The sequence below is a fragment of the Orbicella franksi genome, chromosome 14, assembly GCF_964199315.1.
Source record: "Orbicella franksi chromosome 14, jaOrbFran1.1, whole genome shotgun sequence".
In the NCBI taxonomy this organism is placed as follows: Eukaryota; Metazoa; Cnidaria; class Anthozoa; order Scleractinia; family Merulinidae; genus Orbicella; species Orbicella franksi.
The window spans coordinates 5,408,310-5,430,381 of NC_138158.1; the positions used below are offsets into that span (position 1 = coordinate 5,408,310).

The following is a 22,072-nucleotide window of genomic DNA, read 5'->3' on the forward strand; positions in this document are numbered from 1 at the left end:
TAGGGGTTTAGTTAAAATTTTCCGAAAAGTGTAGAACTGACCTCCTGGGGGACGAACGACAGGCTTCACAGGGCGAACAGGTTTACGAGCTACAAGAAAACGAGAAAATAACAATTCAGTTGATTAAAGAAACTTTAACCTACTATTCAAATTCACTTTTTTTTTTCTGTAAAAGATGTTTTTCCAGACTCTTACTAGCACAGTTGGCCCACTTCTTGTCTCTATCATAGTTGGGTGTCAGAGCACACCATGGTCGATTGTGGTTCCTTCTTGTACAACTGTTATAACGACGGCCTTTGTAGATGAACGGGAGTGAGCAGCAATACTTTGACGTTGTCTTTGCTCCGCAAGAACCTGTGAATAAATGTAAGCATATTTTACAAACGGACTTTGAAGACAATGCAGAAATAAGAACTTGCGAAAACAAACTCAGTTAGTTTTCAAAAAGTTACTCGTCTAAACGGGTTTAGATAGCTTTCGTAGCTATTTTCGTGATCTAAAACCGCAAATAATAGCATATCCGTTAATTACCATGGACGTAAATTGTCAACAAACAAACAAACAAGCAAGCAGCAAATAGAGCAGTTTTCAGTCGAGTGTCCTGAATGCTTTCGACATTCATGAATTGAAAACCGCTTTAAACGTATAAACAAACAATCAGTGCTGAAAGGAAAAGCGAATAAACGCCGGCACGCACGGGAAAAAATGTAAGGCCTAATTCTCACCAGCGACATAACGACAAAAGGACACAATGGCTTATATCGGCAATTTGAGCATCGACATAAAGACACACGGAAAAGAACAGTTTTTTTTCCCGTTATGTCGTTATGTTCATGCTGTTATGTTGCTAATATGTCATTATGGCAGGATGTTCACACTGCAAACATAACAACACAACGTCCTTCTTATGTCGTTACGTCGCTAGTGTGAACAAGGCCTTGACAGTCAATGTAATGTACCAGTCGCTAATAACTCACCATGCACTCTGTACACATCGTTAGCCCACGGACCACCCTTGCCATTTCTACATCGATTGGATCGTCCATACTTTCCGTAAGTCAAGTGAGCTCTTCGACCCGTAGCACACCATCCCTGATGTTGTACAGCAAACACCGAGGCTCGTAGCATCAGCGCGACGAAGGCACATTTACGAATAGCATCTTTTCTTCTTCTGTAGTATCCTCGAACAATTGGGTAACGACCGTCGACTCCTGGGATAGCTCGTCGAGCAGTGTCTTTGAAGCATCCAAGTGGTTTGACTGGAGAAGACAACAGAAAAATCACATATCATGTTGAGTTTTCCATCAGTTATAGTTAGTGTACAGAAAAATAAAGACAATATATGGTTTATGGTGGACTTGCTAAGTAATTCAAGGAGCGAAAAACAACTGTTTTTTTGATTACAAAAACAACGTTGACGGTTAACAATAAACAACAACAACAACGACAACAGCAACAAACAAACAAAAGAACAAAGAAACAAACAAGAAAGCAAAACGTACTCACTACTCCACTAGTAATTCGTATAGCTGGAGCTGTTGGAAAAATAATGAAAAATAAATTAAAGAATAAATTCAGTTGATACATTAATTAATAAATCATTTATACAAATTAATACACCGCTTCAGTTAGTCTAAATGAAAATTTATTTCAGCTCGTAGTTACAGTAAGAGGCTGTTACATCTACATTGTACACGAAATGCTAATGCTACTAGTAAAATGCCTTGCAAGGCTGGAATCAATGGTTTACAGTAACAGAAGCGGGAATATTACAATCCATGCTTTGTAACGATGTGACGGTGCAAACAAGGGTGTATATATGACATGTGAAGAGGAATCAAAAACCTTAGGAAGTCTGAAATACGAGATTGAAAAGGTGGAACGATGGTAAAAGAAACCCTGTCTCTTTTCCTTTGTATTTAATCAAAAGAAAATACATGAAATCAAGAATTATCTTTACAAGCCTATCAAAATTTTGACAAAACGCGCGTGACATTGTTTCCTAATTTCACCTGAGTACATTGTTCTTACATTTTTTTCCTCTGCAGTACCCCCAGGGGTGTCCTTTGCGGTAGCCTGGGACTGTTGCGCACCAGGCTCTTCTTAATCGGCTTCCACGTCTTGTGCAGCCCCTGTAAGTTCGACCACCATACCTGAATGGGAACACGCAGCAGTTGCCTTGAATAGTACTCTGTCTGCATTTGCCTAAAAAAAATAAAATCAATTCTTAGTTTGCACAGCAAAAAAGACTGTCTCAGGCGTTCAGCTGGTTGGGACAGTAGGGAAAACGGCAAGAGAGAAAAATACGGGAGGTCGTTGCTGACGTCATTGTTTACATTTGCCTCAATACCGAGGCGGATACAGTAGGGGGGGGGGGGCATCTGTAGGGGGTTCCAGGAGCATCCTCCCAAGAAACATTTCCAAAACTGAGGTCCTTGAAAATGGGATTCCCGGCATTCTGAGGCCAGGCCAGCGTGCTGTAATGCCTCATTTTTTTTAATTTAGGGGGTTCGATCGACCGAACCCTCCGAACCCCCCCTAGATCCGCCGAAGCATTAGCATGCTAATGCTTGTACCGAACTCCAAACAGTTAATATAAAGAGCCAGTGAAACTTGGTACAGAGTGAAATCTTCAGCTTTTCGGATCCAACATTAAAGGAGAACTTGGCTTTCAAATTTGCCAAAATATCTGGATGGGAAAAGCGCCAATGAGCTCATACATTCTTTAAACCCGCACAAGAAGTATTCAATAGCTCGGGCTCAAATTCCGTTCTATGAACTTTCAACATTCAGGACTGATATTTTTTGTACCTCGATTACAAACTGAATTGCCTAAGCTAATGGAGCAATATTGTAAACAAAGATTCCCCTATGTGAGGGGGGGGGGGGGGAGTGAAAAAATGGCAGTTTGTATCGAAACGAGACAAACTGATTTCTTCCTTTCACCCTGTTAGCCTTCATGTAACAGCTAACATTTTGTGACAGATAAGACAAACATGACAAAAACGGTAACCGAGTAGTCTAAGCACCTGCAATCCTGTAGACATCATTCGCCCATGCTCCTCCTTTGCCATTTCTACATCTGTTTGATCGGCCATACTTTGCATAGGTTTTGTAAGCATGTGGTCCTGAAAAGCACTGGCCGCCATGTTGGACCCCCATATAAGTGTAGCCACGCTTTACGGCGACCAGGGCGCATTTTTGAATGGAGAATTTTCGTCTCTGGTAGTTTCCTCTCAAGAAAGGACTTTTTCCTTCTAGGATTGGGATGGCTCTGCGGAAGGTGTCTCTGAAGCAACCTATCCTTTGAACTGAAAAGAAATCAAAGGAAATAGATTATATGACAAAGGTTATATGTGTGTCAAATGTGCATCTCCCCAAACTTGACAACATTAAAGTCAGCGAATAAACATATAACAAGGCACTCTGCACCAGGAACTGCGTCTTAAAAGACATTTGAATAGCGCACTTACGTGTTATCGATGTGGAAATTCTGATAGGACGCACCGCTGGGTAAACGAATAAGAATATTCAAAATTAGTTTGAGTTTTTCTTTTACCTCATAAAGACAAGAAAAATACGGTTATTATTTTCTTACGTTTTCGTCCTCCGCAATAACCGTAGAGCTTGTCATGGTCGTAGTTTGGAGTAATGGCGCACCACGGGCGCTTGGACCTAACCCTAGTACAGCGGTTGTATCGTTTGCCGCGATAAATGAACGGGAACACACAGCAGTTACCAGTTGAGGAACGTGTGCGACAAGAACCTGAAGGCAAAACAAAAACGGCAAAAAAGAGTTTGTATTTCATTAAGTAAACCAGCACATGAATGAAAATCATTGTCGTGTGACGCCACTCCTGCTCCCGTTTGGTCACGGGGCGCCGAAACGACATTTTAAACCGAGTAGCAATGGGGACATCAGTGGTGTGACGCTGAACCGGTCAGCAACAAGAAGAAGAGGACATGCTGGCAAACAAAAGAATACTTCAAGGGGTGTGTAGGTTAATTTTAGGCAGCATGGAAGGCAACAAACAAACTGAAATTGTAACATGTCTTTCACGTGATATGTGGCAACTACGAAACTACTACTAATAATAGCTGTTATTGCAGTCAAATATTATTTTGTTTAAAATGGCGTAAAAACGAGGCGAAAGGGTCAATACAAGGCAGAATTGACCCTTATGTCAAACCACTGATAACTGCGATAACAGCTATATTGTAGTAAATTTAAAAAAATTCATAAAAGACAACGTTAAGTCGAAGGTTTTTCCTTTTTCTTCCATATATAAAGAACAAACTACCTTTGAGACATATTCAAACGTCACAAGTCAATAGGTCATTTCCGATTCATCTTAAGCCTCTTTCTCAAAGCGAGTCTTGGTTACCATCCTTTCATGTGAAATTGAGATTTCATTCACATGCAAATTAAACTCATTTTCATATTGAATGGTTGTTCACCAAGCCTTGCTTTGATAGAGAGGCTTAGGGCAACCTGGAAGTGAGATATTGAGTTTTATACCTCTCAGAACGTAGACGTCATTAGCCCAAGGTCCGCCCTTGCCATTTCTACATCTGTTAGATTTCCCGTATCTGCGATATGTCAAGTGCGCTCGCCTCGCTGAAGCACACCATCCGCCATGTTGAATTGCGAACATTCTGTATCCTCTCTTGTACGCTGCCAGAGCACATTTCTTTATGGCGTATCGTCTCCTACGGTAACTTCCTTTTAGAAGACGACTCCTGCCCTCTAAAGTTGCTATGGCTCGTCGGCCTGTGTCTCTGTAGCAACCGATGCCCTTAGCTAAGTGAAAAAAGAAGGAGTTTTTTAATTACTTCTTATAAAATAACTGAGACACTACTCGCTCTCTCATTGGTCGAGAGGTGTGTAATGGAAGTGATGAACTCAGTAAAGCTTAATGAACATAAATCACATACAAGTAGTAAACATTTCAACGTAAAAAGATATACCAGAAAACAGTTCATAGAAAAACGTTTAGGCTGCGCCGTGTGGACCGGTGTCAGTTTTGGCGGGAAACATTCTGAACTTACCTATCAAGCCAACTGTTATTCTTACAGCTCGTCCTACAAGAAAAAGAAAAATATGTTAATGTAAATTAATGTAATTTTCGGCTTTGATTTGTGCCTTTTTGAATTTTCACGAAAACGATCCTACAAGCTGCAAGTGAGCACATTATAGTAGTGACATTGAAATGTGCCAACCTGTTGAAGGAACTGGACGGACAGGTTTGACTGGTCGACGACCTGAAAGTAAAACAGGAAAATGCTTCTTTACTCGTAAACTTCCACAGCTTAAAATTGAAAACTAGTCACACATTTCATTGTACTAAATCTAGAAAAGCAAACAGTACGAAACCGGAACTAAATTCAGAGAAACAATAAAGCTACAGTCACCTTGTGCAGCATAGTAAAGCGGCGTGCTAAACGAAATTATTACTTAACAGCTTCCATTAATTTTGAATGGTTATACACCAGAATTTGTTTGACACTCTTCGAGTTAAAGTCACATAATGTTAATAATTTACTCTGCACTTTTACTTTGGAAATCAGCGGATAATAATCTATTAGATGAAGGGTCTTCTAATTGGTTAAAACGTAAACTAACCCGCACAGTTGCCCCATTTTCTGTCTCGATCATAGTTGCTTGTTATAGCGCACCAATGCCGTTTGTGGTTCTTTCTGGTACACCTGTTATAACGGCGGCCTTTGTAAATGAACGGGAACACGCAGCAATAACGTGAGGTTGTTCGCTTTCGGCAACTCCCTGTTACAAGCAGACCGAGACAAACAGGACAAAATCAATCGATGAGTATAGCTTTCTTTTAAAGGAGCTCTGTCACGGTATTTTGAGTTGTTTTGACCACGTACAAAATTACCTTTAAACTGAAGTAAAACTGAAAATAATAATTTACTAAGATAGAAAAACACCAAAGAGATAATAATAAACTATAAAGGAACAAGGATGGTTAAGGATGGAGAAGATTTGCACGGATTACAAAGTCGACAAATGACGCACTTAAAAAAATTTAGTCCAAACTTTTTAAGATGCGCAAACCGTGACGTAGCTCATTTAAGAGGCACAGCGGCCTCGCTAGCTTCTTGTTAGTACTTTGGGCTCCGAATTAAGAGATATTTGAGAGCTTTGGCCTGGGTCTTTAAATCCGTCGTGCTGTTGAGCAAGATACTCTTGTCAGACCCCCAAATTCCGAGTCAGATACTGATAGATTAACGCATCACTTAGTTATATCACATCCGTTTCTGAAGTATACCTGTTGAGGGCCAGTTCATTCTACTCCAGAGTGGCCATTGTACGTATAGAGTTTCAACTGTACTTTTCGGGCTTACGTCGCACTATTTCTACCCAGTCCATTAAAACAAAATCAATGAGATCAAAAATACACTTACCAAATACAACGTACACATCGTTAGCCCATGGGCCTCCTTTGCCATTCCTACATCGATTGGATCGTCCATACTTCCTGTAAGTCAAGTGAGCTCTCGGACCTGTCGCACACCACCCCTGGTGTTGTACAGCGAACGCTTTGAAACCACGCATCAGCGCAACCGCGCCACATTTCTGAATGGCTTCCTTTCTTCTTCTGTAGTATCCTCGAACTATTGGGTAACGACCGTCGACTCCTGGGATAGCTCGACGGCCAGTGTCTTTGAAGCAACCAATTGGCTTGACTACGGAAACAAAATGAAAATGTCAACTCGAGAAAGCAAACTCGAGAAAATCGACCTGAGAAACTCAAATGTTCCGTACTGGATAATCCTTTTAATATGAATTTTAGACTGTGGGAAGGTTCCCTATTTAAACAATAGAGTGTTTCTGTCGAGAAACCATCGGCTGATAGCTGCTCCGTGGAACTTTGATGTTCTTAAGACAAATTATGCTAGTTTTAGAACATCAAATTTCCAAGGGGCAACTATGAGACCGATAGTTCCCAGACCTAAACAGTCTATTGTTCCTGTTGTTCACTCAGTCGAGTATTTTACTTGGACGGGCACCATGGGCAGATAGTGTCTCTTCGCCAATGAATACTATCGCGTCACGTGACAATTTCAACCAATAAGAATGGGAGAAAATTTAGTCGTGAACTATAAAATGATATGAAGTAGCCTACACAAATTTCGACCACTATTTCAGGACGTAGCAATTGCCAGTTACAGTGTTAATAGAACCACTGTTATGATTAACAAAACCACTATAAAGTGTAGCAGGCAATAAGCAGTAATAACTAAGTCAGTCAGAGAATACTAAACGTTAACTTACCAACAACACCAATGGTGATTCTGATTGGTGGAGCTATAGTAGAAAATAACAAAACATTGATCAGTTTTCTTTCATTCATCGAAGAGATAGAAAAGAATAAGTGAAATCCTCGCGCTATGAGGTCATTTCAGATGCTTAGAAAATGACTGCAGAACTGAGTCAACAGTGCTGCTCTGAGTACAAAACAAAAACAAACAAACAAAACAGATACATCGTGCCTCTACAACGAGTTGCAAAGTCCGTAAATTAAAGTTAAAATAAGTCAAACGACCGGAGTCAAATCGAAATTGCGAAACACAATAGAAAGAGAAAGAGTTAGTGTTTCACTTGTGTCGCTTTTCGATAGATTGTAAAATCATCAAGATCTCTGTTTATGTTCAGAAATAAAAACTCTCTGTTTATGTTACCCGCCTCACCCGTACGGCTTTGGCAGGTAACATGAACCCCAGACTGGACAGATCTGACTATCATGCGTAACCTCATACGGTAATTAACGTTACTAAATTATAATAAATTATAACAAATTTAAAATAATAATAATAAATTAAAATAAATTTTCAATAACAATAAATTAAAATAAATTAAAAATAATGATGAAATATAATAAGTTGCGATTTTTAAGAATGACAAGCCAACGCCTTACGTCGTCTTCCTCCTCCCCTGCAGTACCCCCACAGTTTGTTTGACCTGTAGTCCGGAGTGATGGCGCACCAGGTCCTTCCGCGCTTTGTCCTGGCACAACGATTGTATCGACGCCCGCGATACGTGAACGGGAACGAACAGCAGTTGCCTTTTGTGGTACGATATTTGCAGGTTCCTAAGTTAAAAAGTACACAAAAAATAATCAGGAAATAACTTTTTTAGGGTTGTGTATAAGTAACTTTGGCAAAAGAGCTTTCATTGCTTACTGTATGACAGCTTTCTTATTTTTCTTAGAATTGCGAACGTGTCTCGTTAAGTACACAGTAGTACCATATTTTTCCCAAACTCATTAACAATTCATCAAGTTTAAACAAAGAATACGAATATGGTCTATTAGGATTAGAATGGGTTTCGATTGAGAAGATTTATCAAAAACTCAAGACAGTGTTTGACCACATTTTCAAACACCTCGAAACTCGTCAATAATACGTCGGTGTTTCGAAATCTGCACCTTCTTTCGTGTTTGATATATTACGTACAAAATCACTCTGTACAATATATTACTCTGTCTGACCTGCCACTCTGTAGACATCATTCGCCCAAGGGCCTCCTTTGCCATTCCTGCATCTGTTTGATCGACCATACTTTGCAAAGGTATATTGAGCACGTGGTCCTGTTGCACACCAGCCGCCATGTTGGACTGCAAACATTTTGTACCCGAGTGCTGCGCTTACCAGGGCGCACTTTCGGATAGCGAAAGCACGGCGCTGGTAGTTGCCTCTTAATAATACACTTCTGCCGTCCATTTGAGGGATTGCTCGACGTGCTGTGTCTTTGAAGCAGCCGATTCGTTGGACTGAAACCAAATCGGAAGAAACATAAGTCACCTTCATTAATCAAGAAACACAAGTTGCCGAAGACCGAGGAACAATTATGAAATGGTGTCAAAAAACCAGTAACACTGTCCAGACTTTTATTACTTACTTGTTATCGAAGGTGTCACCTTGATGAAGGATACTGCGAAGAAAACGAAAAAATTAAAACAAATCAGACATTTTGCAAGTATCGAGGTTTTGAAATTCAGTATCAAACTGGAAACAACATATGAATATGATAATTTATTCCCCACCTGCTCCTCCTGGACAGTAACCCCACATTTTATCGTTGTCATAATTTGTAGTTGCGCATAATTTTAACAATTATCATAATTTGTTCCTAACCTGCTCCTCCTGGACAGTAACCCCACATTTTATCGTTGTCATAATTTGTAGTTGCGCATAATTTTAATAATTATCATAATTTGCTCCTAACCTCCTCCTCCTGCACAGTAACCCCACATTTTATCTTTGTCATAATTTGAAGTAGTCGCGCACCATGGCCGTTTGGATCTCACGCGGGTACAGCTTGTGTATCGTCTTCGCCGATAGATGAACGGGAACACACAGCAGTTTTTGCGAGTAGTTTGCATTGGACAAGAACCTGAAAAACAGCAAGAAAACAGAATTAGATTATTGTGTATGCGTAGCATCAGTGGTCCTCTGTGTGGTGGACTCCAAAGGTCTGGGTTCGAGCCTAGTCGGGATCCTTTCCTTGTATTCTTGGGCAAGACACTTTACTCTCACAGTACCTCTCTTTACCCAGGTTATAAATGGGTGCCGACGAATCAAACGCTGGACCGTAACCCTGCGATGAAGGAACATTCCATCTGGGGGAAGTAACACTTCATGAACTGCAGATAAGTGAAACTACTCTTAAATAAATGGTGGATGATTTGAACGCAACTGATCAAAACATTACTTTGAGTCCGTGGCTGTGAGATTTTAGCGTAAGTCAGAACACAATAACTACTTAATGACTTGCTCCAAGAGAAGTAAAACTTACTGTTTCCCGTGGTGCCAGTCATTACGCGTTTTTTATACCTCCCAACTAAAAAATGGAACAAGCTTCGAAAAAATATGCTTGACAGCGGCTGGCATATATATTTCCCGCATTTTCAAGGCGCACGACCTGATCACGTGCAAGTCGAAAGTTCACGTTGTTGTTCCCCTAGGGAGTTAGTGAGTTTTGTTCGCCTTAGGGAGTTGGTGAGTTTTGACCCGCGACACGTGACACGTTCCCTTAAATCGGAAAACGTACTTGAGTTGGGAGGTATAACAAACAGTTTTAACTTCAAGATAGTAATTACTCACTTAATCATTAATTGGAGGATGCGAAGTAAAGTGAACTGAAAACTGTTGACCTTGCACATTATGCAATGACGTACAGTACAAGCACAGGATGCTAAGCTGAAACGGATACTAACCTCTCAGGACGTAGACATCATTAGCCCAAGGTCCTCCTTTTCCATTCCTACATCTGTTACTTCTTCCGTATCTGCGGTATGTCAGATGAGCACTCCTTGACGAAGCACACCATCCGCCATGTTGTAACGCGAACATTTTGTAGCCTCGTCTGTAGGCAGCCTGAAAACATTTTCGAATGGCGTCCTGTCTCTTGCGGTAACGCCCTTTGAGGAAACGACTTCTGCCTTCCAAGGGACGTATGGCTCGTCGGCCTGTGTCCTTGTAGCAACCAATACTATACGCTGAAGTGAGATACAGTAACATTAAAAAAGTTAGACCGCAGAACAGTCCAGTGAATTAACCTACATCACGACATGACGAACTTAAAGATGCAAAAACCCCTCCGATGAAATGACCCCTACGATATAACGATTCTTATTTGTGCGTTACAGTTAAACCTTTAAACGGAGTGCGACTTTAAGATTGCATATTTATATTACAAGAAAACGGATCATACAGTTGTTAATAAATTCACTGTATGTTCAAGGACCAAACCCAAGTTTATTTATATTTCTGGTAATCAACAACTATATCTCCTTCATAGAAATTAAGAACCTAATTAAGAACCTACTTAGCCTAAATTGCAAATAACTACCCCAAAATATACGAACCTATTTTGTCAGACAAAAAAAAATTTAGGTTCTTACACGCAGGTTTTTACTGTATCGTTCCCAGATTTTTTTAACAAGTAAAGGTAAATCTTTTACCCAGAAAAACACACATAACAATCAAATATTCTTACCAATCATTCCCCTTGTAAGTTTGAATATTCGTGCTGGTAGGAAAACAAAAACAAAACAAAATAAGGTAATCAAGATTTACTTCTACAATCGATACATTGATATAACAGATCAGCTTAGCACCCAACAAAACAAACCTACCGGTATAACATACATCGAGACAAGACTGGCAAGTGCAAATCCCCCTGATTTAATTAACCCTAGGATATAATGACCTCCTGCTTCCCGCTCCCCGTCCCCCGCCATTCATACAAAGAACTTCACCATATAGCGAACCTTTAGCCAAAATAGAAGTCACAATGAAAGGAATCTTCAGTTCAAACGCATAAATACCCAGGTTCTTTTTTTCAAATACCAGCCAAACGAATTCAGCCTGTACCAGCATTAAATTCTGTCCAATCGACTGCACACCCTGGCATAAACTTGCCCGCGAGTTCAGTCGAGCCGAGGAGAGCCGAGCTGCGAAAACCGAGCTCGGAGCGAGAGAAATGTCCGCGATATTCAAAACCCGAGTACAAACAGTCTGAGGAAGAGAAGCACAAGCTCGAAGGACTTTGAGAAAGTCTCGCCCTGGCGACCTTGTATACACCCCTTAAGCAAAATTTGAACTGAATGTTACGTCTAAGAGGGAACAGAAAAATAGAAAACTTGAACACATAACCGTATGACTCACCCCTTGGAGGACGGACAACAGGTTTGACCGGCTTAACAGGTTTACGTCGACCTACAAGAATAAATTACACTCAACTAGTCAATCAACATAACAAGCATTTAAAATACAAATAGTATTCAAAGGACAACCGTCTTTCTTTCATTAATAATTCATCAAGTTTAAACAAAGGAAATTATGACCGTGACGGTGCTTGGATATTTGATCTTAATCAGCACAAATGTTTACGATTTTATTTCTCCTTAGTTTTAGTTTCGATTTAGAAGGTATATCAAACACTAAAGACAGTGTTTGACCAAATTCCCAAACACCTCGCAGTTCGTCAAAAATACTCCGCCACGCGTCGTATTTTCAACTCTCTTCACGAGATATAATAAAACAATATATTATTCAAATTATGTTAAAGCAGGTATCCTCCTTATTAACCACTTGCAATTCAACAAGAATAATATAGAATCTTATAATAGTGCTAAAAGTAAAGGTTTGAAGCATACAAATTTTTTAGTCTGGTCAGGAATTCGTTCTGCTGTTCCTGCCCACCTGAAGGATTTGGATGTGACCGAAAGTAAACTAGAGAGCTGCTTGGAATTTCAATGTGGGGAGAAAAAATTTAATCCTACTGTATGTAAAAATAGACACTTTTATGAATTGCTTGTTTCGGGTAAGGCACGAGTCTCAAGGGGCTTTGCTAAACTGAAAGAAGACTTTGGTTTAGCAGATTCAGCTGTTACTAAAGCGTTCATAAAAATGAAGACTTTCTCATCCGAAATGTTTATCAGAAGCTTCCAATTCAAGATTTTAAATAATATCACTTTCACTAATTCTCGTCTAGCCAAAATAGGTTATGTTCAAGACGATTCTTGCACATTTTGTAGAGTTAGCTCAGAAACTGTTAATCATTTATTTTATGAATGTTTTCATACTAACCAGTTTTGGAAAGATTTCAAAAATTTTTGGTTTGCACTTTCTGGTAAACAAGTTGAATTTTCCTTGCAGGATGTTTTGATAGGCAAATTAGATGAAGTAAGTGACTTACTAAATTACTTTTTAATTGTTGCAAAATGGCATATCTGGACGAGTCGTAAACGAAGTCTCAGCCCAAATATTACTGTTTTTAAAGAAATGATTAATATGAAATATAAGACTGAAAAGTACATAGCCTTAAAAAAGAGCACGCAAAGGAAATTTCAGGCCAGATGGAAATTATTTATTGATAGTAAAGTATGATTTCTTATACTATATAGTTCAAATAGTTATATTATTATCAACGTTTTGTAATTATGTTATTGACACTTAATAATAGCGCTGTACTTTGTATTTAATAATGGAAAAAAACGGTGTTTAGAGAAGTGGTCAAACACGGCCTTTCGTGTTTGATATATTATCTCTCAAATACTTACCTGCGCAGTTGCCCCACTTCTTGTCCCGATCGTAGTTGTTTGTAATGGCACACCATGGCCGATTGTGACGAACCCTGGTACAGCTGTTGTAGCGACGACCTCTATAGATGAACGGGAATGCACAACAATAACGAGATGTTGTTCTTCTTCGGCAGGAACCTGACGACAAACAAAGTTACCATTCTGTTTATTGAAAGACACTGGCACAATCCATCTTGAAATTTTGTAAGTGGTGTTTCACGGCTTAAAAGAGCTAATGATGCAACACAAATTGCGCATCAAGAAATTCACGCTAAGTTTCACAACTTCGCCGTTCAACCTTTTGAAGTAAACCTAGGATAAACCTCGCGTTGTGCTTTGACAAAGAAAGTGGTACAACATTCAGCTTTCTTAGAAGAGCTGAAGGCTTAAAATTTAAAAATTAGCGGAAACACATCTACATATTTGATTAACACCAAAAACGAATAACATGTCAACAATTCAACTCCTGGTAACAGCTAGTCAAGACGCAAGAACAGACAGAAACAGTGTTATCGCTGTATTACGCATGGTTACATTAACAGTGTAACTTAAACTTCCGTCTTACCAGTCACGGCATATACGTCATTGGCCCATGGTCCTCCTTTGCCGTTCCTACATCGATTGGATCGTCCGTACCTCCTGTAGGTCAAGTGAGCTCTGGGACCTGTGGCACACCATCCCTGATGTTGGACAGCAAAAACTCTGTAACCAAACCTTAGAGCAACTAAGGCACATTTACGAATGGCCTCCTTTCTTCTTCTGTAGTATCCTCGAACTATTGGGTAACGACCGTCAACTCCTGGGATAGCTCGTCGCCCGGTGTCTTTGAAGCAACCAAGTGGCTTGACTGTTCAAATAAAACAATACATCATAATCACCGCTTTACGGTGGCCAATTCACATTATCAACCCAGTTGATAAGACCAAATTATCTTGCTATACTCTCCACCAACGCAGCACCACAGTTTCTTTAGAAACTTACCCCCTCTATTCAATTGAAAACTAAGTTTGAGAAGTAAGCGATGTTTCTTCGTTGATTTAGGTGGGACTTAACAGCCGTGAAAGTCGTAAATTTTCCAGCATTCAATTCCCAACATACTTGATCTCAAAGTGTAGAAAATGTGGATTGTATGTAACCAATTCAACGACAAGTCCAATATACTTGCTTGGTCGGCCAGATTTTTTTGACGACTTTTTAGCAATTGAGGAAATTCATGATCAGTGAACTCTGTAAAAGATGAATACGGATCTATTTGAGCTGTCAACATTTTATCGCGTTATCCAGAATTGGAGGTTCTCCAGTCTCAGAATTGGAGTAAGATTAACCTTTTCAAAGTGTACTAATTTAATTACTAAGTCTGTAGATTGAACCGTGGTGCATGATCATTCAAATCACAGCTATTGAGCAGTACTTTCATGTGGTACTGTTTATTATGCTGTACATTAGGTGGTCCTAACTTTAAAGTCTGTGGATAAAACCCTAGTGCGCGACCATTCAAAAGAAAGTTGTTGAGCAGTACTTTCATGTGGTACTGTTTATTATGCTGTGTACGAGGTGGTTCTAATTTTTAAGTTGTGGATAACACCCTAGCGTGTGACCATTCAAATGAAGGCTATTTAGCAGTACTTTCATGTGAAATTGTTTGTATTTCTACCTTTTTCCATTCAAACTTTGACATTTACATTCCGTTTTCATAGGGTGAAAGGGCTTAATCATAACAAGTAACAAGAAACGGATACTTACCACGTACACCAACTGTTACTCGTATTGGCTGACCTGAAAAAGACAATATTTTTTCAAATTTAAACTTAATTCGACGTAACAAGTACATCTCAAAATAACAGCTTAGTTTAAAAATTAGATTACAAAAATGGCATAAAAAGCATGGAAGGAGACAACGACAAATCGTAACCCTAGACTCGTTTGAAACTTCCGAACCACTTTTTTTTGTGAATTCGTAAAATTTAAGTAAAAGCAAAGATAAGAGGATGAAAGAAGAATAATTTTTCACTGGCTGAGTGAAACGAAACAACTGAAAAATATTTTTCTCACACACCGCTGGGGTCTGGGTATAGATAATGTGACCTGTGAGGCCGGCAGTTGTTTCTGTTGCGTCCGCCATTGCCAACTTTCCCGCCTACCCATCCGAAGATTTGTTTAAGTTTTTATCCAAATTTCCAGTCTTAAACGTCATGATATTTGTATTAGCTTTAATTTTGCAATAAAGGTCAGGCAGCGGCGGTCAGCCTGACCAACAAGGGCATGTCCTTACGTTTTCCTCCCCTGCAGTAGCCCCATGGTTGGTTTCGTATGTACACGTTAGAGCCAGTTGGGCACCAGGCCCTTGGAGTTTTGGCGCATCTGTTGTAGAGGCGCCCGCGATATTTGAAAGGCAGCACACAGCATTTTCCTGAAGTGGTACGTTGATTGCATCTACCTAAACTCCGTAAAAAAAAAGTCACGAATGACTTTTACAGTTCTGTAGTAGATAACAGTAGCAGAAATAAAAACGGCACTGAACCTCTGGCGGATTTCTCTCTTACTGTGATACAATATTTTACTGTTGACTTTTGTTAAACGAAGTAAGTGGGATTTTGTTAAAAACAGTATGGTAAGGCCTAGTATAAAATCCAATCCACCGTAGGAAAAAGATCGCAGCTTTACATTTTACTACCATAACTTGCGAGCTAACGCAGCCCACAGCCATATTTTGGCAACAATTGTCCCTGTACCAACGCTATTGTGTATGCCAGGTTTGAAGATTTTAGAACTTTTCTGTACGTTGTTATGAGCTTTGGTAAGATTTTCGTGCGTAACGAATTATGGGTTAATGCACCAGTCGCCATCTTTTTCCTACGAAGGATGGGAGAATCGCAAAAATACTTCTACACGATTCAAGTTAAAATTGAATTATTATGGATTGCAACAACTCTAGACCTTCAAGTTAACCATCCTTAAGTACCCGACTCTGTCGTTTGTAAAGAAATTCTACAAAACAAGCCTGAAAAAGCACCTGATACTCTGTAGACATCATTCGCCCACGGTCCTCCTTTACCATATCTACATCTGTTTGATCGGCCGTACTTTGCAAAGGTATATTGAGCACGCGGTCCTGAAAAACACTGGCCACCGTCTTGAACAGAAAATACTTTGTAGCCGCGATTGACGGCGACCATGGCACATCTACGAATTGCGAACTTTCGTCGCTTGTAGTTTCCTCTCAAAAGTTTACTTTTGCCTTCCAATATTGGGATGGCTCTGCGAGGAGTGTCTTTAAAGCAACCCATTCTCTGGACTGAAAGTAAATTATAACAAGAGAAATGAGATAGAGCCTATATAAAGAAATATCAGAGACAGACACACGACAGCCACGTGACAGGCATGCGACAGGTGCAACCTGGCACGCGACGGACACGCGCCAGACACACGACATGCAACTTAAGGGAGCTATGTCGCTGACAGTGCATCTTGGAAAATTTAGGTAAACATTTTGATCATTCGTAATTTGTCTCATTTCCACCTTATCTAAACAATATATATCCACTTCTATCTCTCTTCGTTTTCTCATTATATCTTTGACATTTTTCGTCACTAGTAAGCTGTCACGTTATTCAGAGTACTTTTGGTGATTCTGTGTGTTCAACAGACTTACTTGTTATCGATGATGTTATCCTCACTGGACGCACTGCAAACAAAAAGAAGAAAAAGTTTATAGATAGCAACAATTAACTACAACAGAATGCTCTTAGAAGCGAAGCAAAGCCCGCGGGGTTTTCAGTTTAATTTCAAAAGTAATTACAAATTGCTTTTGGTTTGCATTTTCTAGAAAAAATGTTTGCAATTGGTTTCAAAAACCGACAAGTGATCTACGTGATCCAACCGCTCATGGCCAATCAGCGTAAAAACGTTAATTCTTCAACCAATCAGGAAACTGTTCTTTTGAATTGGCTTATGCACGTTTTCCCGCGCTTGGCGCCGGTTGCATATTTCTTCCTAGAGCTCTGATTGGCTTATTGCGCTATTAAGATTGGTCAGAAGCGATGGCTTTGGTTTTGGCTTCACGACGGTCAAAGGGCACAGGGCATGATCTATCTTCGTTATTTATCAAATTCATTAATAATTCATTAAGTTTAAACAAAGGGAATCATGACCACGACGGTGTTTGGACATCTGATCTTAATTGGCATAGATTTTTATGATTTTAATTCTCCATTTTCTCCTTAGTTTTAGTTTTGATTGAGAAGATTTATCAAAAACAAAAGACAGTGTTTCACCACACTACCAAACACTTCGAAGTTCGTCAAAAATACTCCGCTACGCGTCCTATTTTCAACACTCTTCTCGCTGCTCGGAAATGTGGTCAAACACGGTCTTTCGTGTTTGATATATTACTTCTTACCTCCTCGTCTGGCACACCATCCGTACAGCTTATCTTGGTCATAGTTAGGCGTAATGGCGCACCAGGGGCGTCTGGAATTAACCCTGGTACAGCGGTTGTATCGTCTGCCGCGATAAATGAAGGGGAAAACACAGCAGTTGCCAGTTGATGAGCGTGTACAAGAACCTATTTGAAAAACAAGAAGGAAAAAACCTGCCTTTAATATAACATATTTTAATCTCGGTGACAAAACCAAAACGCCAAAGAGTTGTTTGTCGAGAAGTTGTGTCGGTTGTATGTACTTAATTTTGTTCCAAACAGCGCTCTATTGTTTCTAATAGCTTAATGACACAATTGGATCTGAGTAGTAGAAGAAGTTTAACAAGCGATGTTTAAGTTAAAGTGGACTATGCGAAACAGTATTATAGAAAGCGATGGAGGCAAGACCTTGCTATTTCAAATCAGTGATAGCATTTTTCAACGAAATTTTCCCAGGGATTTTGGGAGGGGGATTAGTAAGTTACATAAATGGCGTTGAATTTCTAGAGTTAAAGAAAGACTTCTTCCCAATCACAGGCGAGTATTTCATGAGCTATTACTCTGCACGCCAATTTCGCTACATATATCGTCGAAGTCGGCGATTTCCTTACCTCTCAGAACGTAGACATCATTCGCCCAAGGTCCTCCTTTTCCATTCCTACATCTGTTAGATCTGCCGTATTTTCTATACGTGCGATAAGCATATTTGGATGACGCACACCATCCCTGATGTTGAACCGCGAACACGCTATAACCACGCCTTTTTGCAGCAAGAGCGCATTTCCTTTTAGCGTATCGTCTCCTTCGGTAATGTCCTTTAAGAAGTCGACTTCTACCTTCCAGCGTTGATATGGCTCGTCGACCAGTGTCTTTGAAGCAACCAATGCTGATTGCTACAGGGAAAGATTTATAATGACACCATTGAATTATACAGCTCTCAGTTTCATGGCGGTTAATTTACTTTTAAGTGGAAGTGATTACATAATAAATCACGTGCTGGCTGTCTGCTAAGATCTTGATGTTTTAAGAAAATAAACGCAACCGTAAAAGACCGTAAGTAATGGCCGAACAAAAAAGTCGCCCCGCCCTCAGTATTGCGCTAATGGTAGGATTCCAACGAAGTGAGGATATATACACAAACATACAAAGATGCAAAAACTAGATATCTGATCTTAATTAGCACAGATTTTCACTCCGCCTTAGTTTTAGTTTCGATTGAGAAGATATATCAAACGCGAAAGACCGTGTTTGACCACATTTCCAACTCCTCAAAGGTCGTCAAAAATACTCCGTTGCGCGTCGTATTTTCAACTCTCTTCTTTGTGTTTGGAAATGTGGTCAAATACGGTCTTTCGTGTTTGATATAATACTTGAAGTCATGATTTTTCTCTTTTTCTATGAATGAGTTAACTGTAAATAAACGCAGGACTTTTTTGTACTTACCTTTCAAACCTGGAGTAATTTGTATGACCTCCGCTGTAAAAATTGGAAAATGGAATGAAAGAAAATGTTAAATGAGCATTATTCCCTTTTGAAGTAACGCAATGATTTCTCCACTGATTAATTACAATTACAGTGTGTGTAGAACAAACAATTATACGTAAAGCGTTTAACATTTAAACCATAGATGTTTAAAATAAATAACAAAAGTGAATAACAAAAAGGAGGTAAATAAAATAACAATAAAGGAAAAGGTACAATTCAATAAAAGTACGTTGAAATCCACGTTGCAAGCCAAGGAAATTTTTGTCTCAATTTTCTCAGCTCCCGACATGGCTATGAAATACACTTCGTCTAAGCCTACACCAAAAAGCCTCATTTGCAACAATTTTCTTACCTTTTGGAGGACGGACAACAGGCTTGACTGGTTTAACTGGGCGACGTCCTGATAAGGAAACAAACAGTATATGATACATTTCAAATTGATAAATTCAAGTTTGATAAATTCAACATAATGCTATTTCATGACAGTTTCAAAAAACGGACAAACGTTCTTTAAACTCGTGAAAAGGAGTCCAAGTCCTGAAAAAAGTTTCCTAAGATTCGTTTCTAAGAATCAAATAATGATAATGAAGCAAGCTTACGTTTGACGCAGTTGCCCCATTTTCTGTCTCGATCATAGTTGGGAGTGAGAGCACACCATGGTCGATTGTGATTCCTTCTTGTACAACTGTTATAACGACGGCCCTTGTAGATGAACGGGAACGAACAGCAATAACGCGAAGTTGTGCGTCTTCTGCAATTGCCTGTATAGTCATAATAACAACACATGTCAAACTGAGAGCCCAAAATTATCATAGAACATTATAGGCACGTAACGCGTGCAAAGGTCTACTCACTCTTTCGAACACATGCGCCTCTAAGTTCTAAATCATAATGACAATTTACAATTGACAAACAGAAAGCAGCAGAACGACATTTTCTGGTTTAAACCTTTAACACTAGAACACAAAACAAAATTCGCCAGACATGGAGCCCGTTTCTCGAAGGTCCTGAAAAGTTTTCGCACCCGGAAAGCCATAGCAAAATCCCAAACCTTATTATTAGTTTTACGGAGCTGTTTTACTCGCATATTCATAATGTGAAAAGAAGTTCCCTTCAAACAAGAAGTTTCAGGCGTATACGCTTCTCTGTTTTTAGATACAGATTAACTAATAATGGCTTTGCAGGCCCGAAAGGTTCCCGGGGCTTTCAAGAAACGGGCCCCTGACCCAGATCTTTCTCTTTCAAGTGTAATCTACTAAAATGAACCTTAACGAGAAAATTTCTCTTACCGGAAACAACATACACATCATTCGCCCAAGGTCCTCCTTTGCCGTTTCTACATCGATTGGATCGTCCGTACTTCCTGTAAGTCAAGTGAGCTTTTGGACCTGTAGCACACCATCCTTGATGTTGGACAGCGAAAACTTTGAAACCAAACCTCAGAGCAACTAAGGCACATTTCAAGATAGCGTCAATTCTTCTTCGGTAGTAGCCTGTGACAAGTGGGTTACGGCCATCCATTTGTGGGATAGCTCGGCGACCTGTGTCTTTGTAGCATCCCAGTGATTTAACTGGAAAAGAAGAATGATGTAAAAAGATGTAACCAGAGAAGAGTAGTGCTATGCTAAAGCAGAAATATAGACATAGTATTTTACACATGGTATTTTTTTTAATTTCACTTCTCAAATTCAATAATTCGTCAAGTTTAAACAAAGGAAATCATGACCGTGACAGTGTTTGGATATCTGATATTAATTAACATAATTTTTTACGATTTTAATTCTCCGTTTTCTCCTTAGTTTTAGTCTCGATTGAGAAGATATATCAAGCACTCAAGCCAGCGTTTAACCACATTTCCAAACACCTCGAAGTTGGTCAAAAATACTTCACTGCGCGTCTTATTTTCAACTCTTTTCTCGGCGTTGGAAATGTGATCAAACACGGTCTTTCGTGTTTGATTTAGTACGTATTACGTAGTCAAAGATCGTGCTAAATGCAATAAAGCACAAGCATTTACTTACCTATCACTCCACTTGTAACTCTTATTGGTCTAGCTGCAGAAATAAAGAAAGTATTATAATAAAGTTCGTTTTAAAAATTTAAGAAAAAGCCAGCCACAGGACGTTTGTGTATGTTAACAAAATATTATAGAGTAAATAAACTTTAGAATATACACATACACAGTACGTTATACATAAAACGACTACTAGTAACCATACCTAATCTTTCCTCAGTTTTGCAAACCAGTTGAGTTTGGTCTTGCCAGGGTTCGTATTTTGGCTCGACTACGTCTCGCCAAGATACTCGTGGCGAGACCAAACGAGTCTGATATGTCAGGAAAGATACACTTACGTATTTACCGCACACAAATTTGGCAGAGAAACCAGTAATAGCAGGTTAGTGTCTAGATATCGCAGGAATTTAGAAACGAAGACAAGTCTTCTGATTGGGTGATTGCAAATTATGGCATGGTAATTACGGTAAAAGGCGAACAAAAACGCCTAAGACAAGTCTCAATGAACTACGTTGCGATATATTAGGTCACATTTAGGAAAATTTATGCTAAATACCTAAGGAAGTAGCATCCGCTAAGTATCGATAGTATCTCCTGTTATCCCCTAGTGTAATCTAATTCAAGCGTTTTGTAGTTAATTCTTATATCTCAGAAAGTATCTTACGTTTACTTCCACCCCTGCAGTACCCCCACAGTTTGTTTCTGTTAAAGTCAGGAGTGATGGCACACCATTTCTGTCCTCGTCGATTCGTGGCACAGCCGTTGTATCTGCGCCTGCGGTACGTGAACGGTACACAGCAGAAACCTCTTGTAGTTCGATACCGACACTTCCCTAAAAAGGAAAGAAGAAAACAATTTTTTTGGCAGTGATAGAGCATTTACTCTTTTTCTTTACTTTGAAGTAGCTTGAGAGAGGTCTGGACCCGAAACATTCCAAACTGATGACGTAGCTGTACACGTCTGTGATTGGTCGTTGCCAGGTTTTGAATTTTCGCGCGCAAGTAAGAACCAATCACAGACACTCTGTTGAGCTACGTCAGGATGGAG

At 39.6% G+C, this 22,072-nt stretch overlaps 1 protein-coding gene across 2 annotated transcripts in view; it reads right to left on the reverse strand.

Moving 5' to 3' along the window:
- Window positions 1–22,072, reverse strand: part of LOC145468071 (uncharacterized) — a 73,681-nt gene that overhangs the window by 12,482 nt on the left and 39,127 nt on the right. For both annotated transcript variants that reach the window (XM_081451736.1, XM_081451735.1), the window contains 35 exons: window positions 21,690–21,857; window positions 21,033–21,065; window positions 20,301–20,582; window positions 19,611–19,772; window positions 19,364–19,411; window positions 18,970–19,002; window positions 18,138–18,419; window positions 17,509–17,673; window positions 16,762–16,794; window positions 16,123–16,404; window positions 15,382–15,546; window positions 14,853–14,885; window positions 13,675–13,956; window positions 13,089–13,247; window positions 11,692–11,742; window positions 11,021–11,053; window positions 10,239–10,520; window positions 9,248–9,415; window positions 8,921–8,953; window positions 8,511–8,792; window positions 7,938–8,111; window positions 7,295–7,327; window positions 6,424–6,705; window positions 5,624–5,782; window positions 5,221–5,262; window positions 5,050–5,082; window positions 4,520–4,801; window positions 3,599–3,766; window positions 3,474–3,509; window positions 3,030–3,311; window positions 2,032–2,205; window positions 1,503–1,535; window positions 978–1,259; window positions 196–354; window positions 42–89 (listed from right to left, as the gene is read on the reverse strand). In XM_081451736.1, coding sequence (XP_081307862.1) covers window positions 42–89; window positions 196–354; window positions 978–1,259; window positions 1,503–1,535; window positions 2,032–2,205; window positions 3,030–3,311; window positions 3,474–3,509; window positions 3,599–3,766; window positions 4,520–4,801; window positions 5,050–5,082; window positions 5,221–5,262; window positions 5,624–5,782; window positions 6,424–6,705; window positions 7,295–7,327; window positions 7,938–8,111; window positions 8,511–8,792; window positions 8,921–8,953; window positions 9,248–9,415; window positions 10,239–10,520; window positions 11,021–11,053; window positions 11,692–11,742; window positions 13,089–13,247; window positions 13,675–13,956; window positions 14,853–14,885; window positions 15,382–15,546; window positions 16,123–16,404; window positions 16,762–16,794; window positions 17,509–17,673; window positions 18,138–18,419; window positions 18,970–19,002; window positions 19,364–19,411; window positions 19,611–19,772; window positions 20,301–20,582; window positions 21,033–21,065; window positions 21,690–21,857 — 5,163 coding nt within the window. The remainder of the gene's footprint in view (window positions 1–41; window positions 90–195; window positions 355–977; window positions 1,260–1,502; window positions 1,536–2,031; window positions 2,206–3,029; window positions 3,312–3,473; window positions 3,510–3,598; window positions 3,767–4,519; window positions 4,802–5,049; window positions 5,083–5,220; window positions 5,263–5,623; window positions 5,783–6,423; window positions 6,706–7,294; window positions 7,328–7,937; window positions 8,112–8,510; window positions 8,793–8,920; window positions 8,954–9,247; window positions 9,416–10,238; window positions 10,521–11,020; window positions 11,054–11,691; window positions 11,743–13,088; window positions 13,248–13,674; window positions 13,957–14,852; window positions 14,886–15,381; window positions 15,547–16,122; window positions 16,405–16,761; window positions 16,795–17,508; window positions 17,674–18,137; window positions 18,420–18,969; window positions 19,003–19,363; window positions 19,412–19,610; window positions 19,773–20,300; window positions 20,583–21,032; window positions 21,066–21,689; window positions 21,858–22,072) is intronic.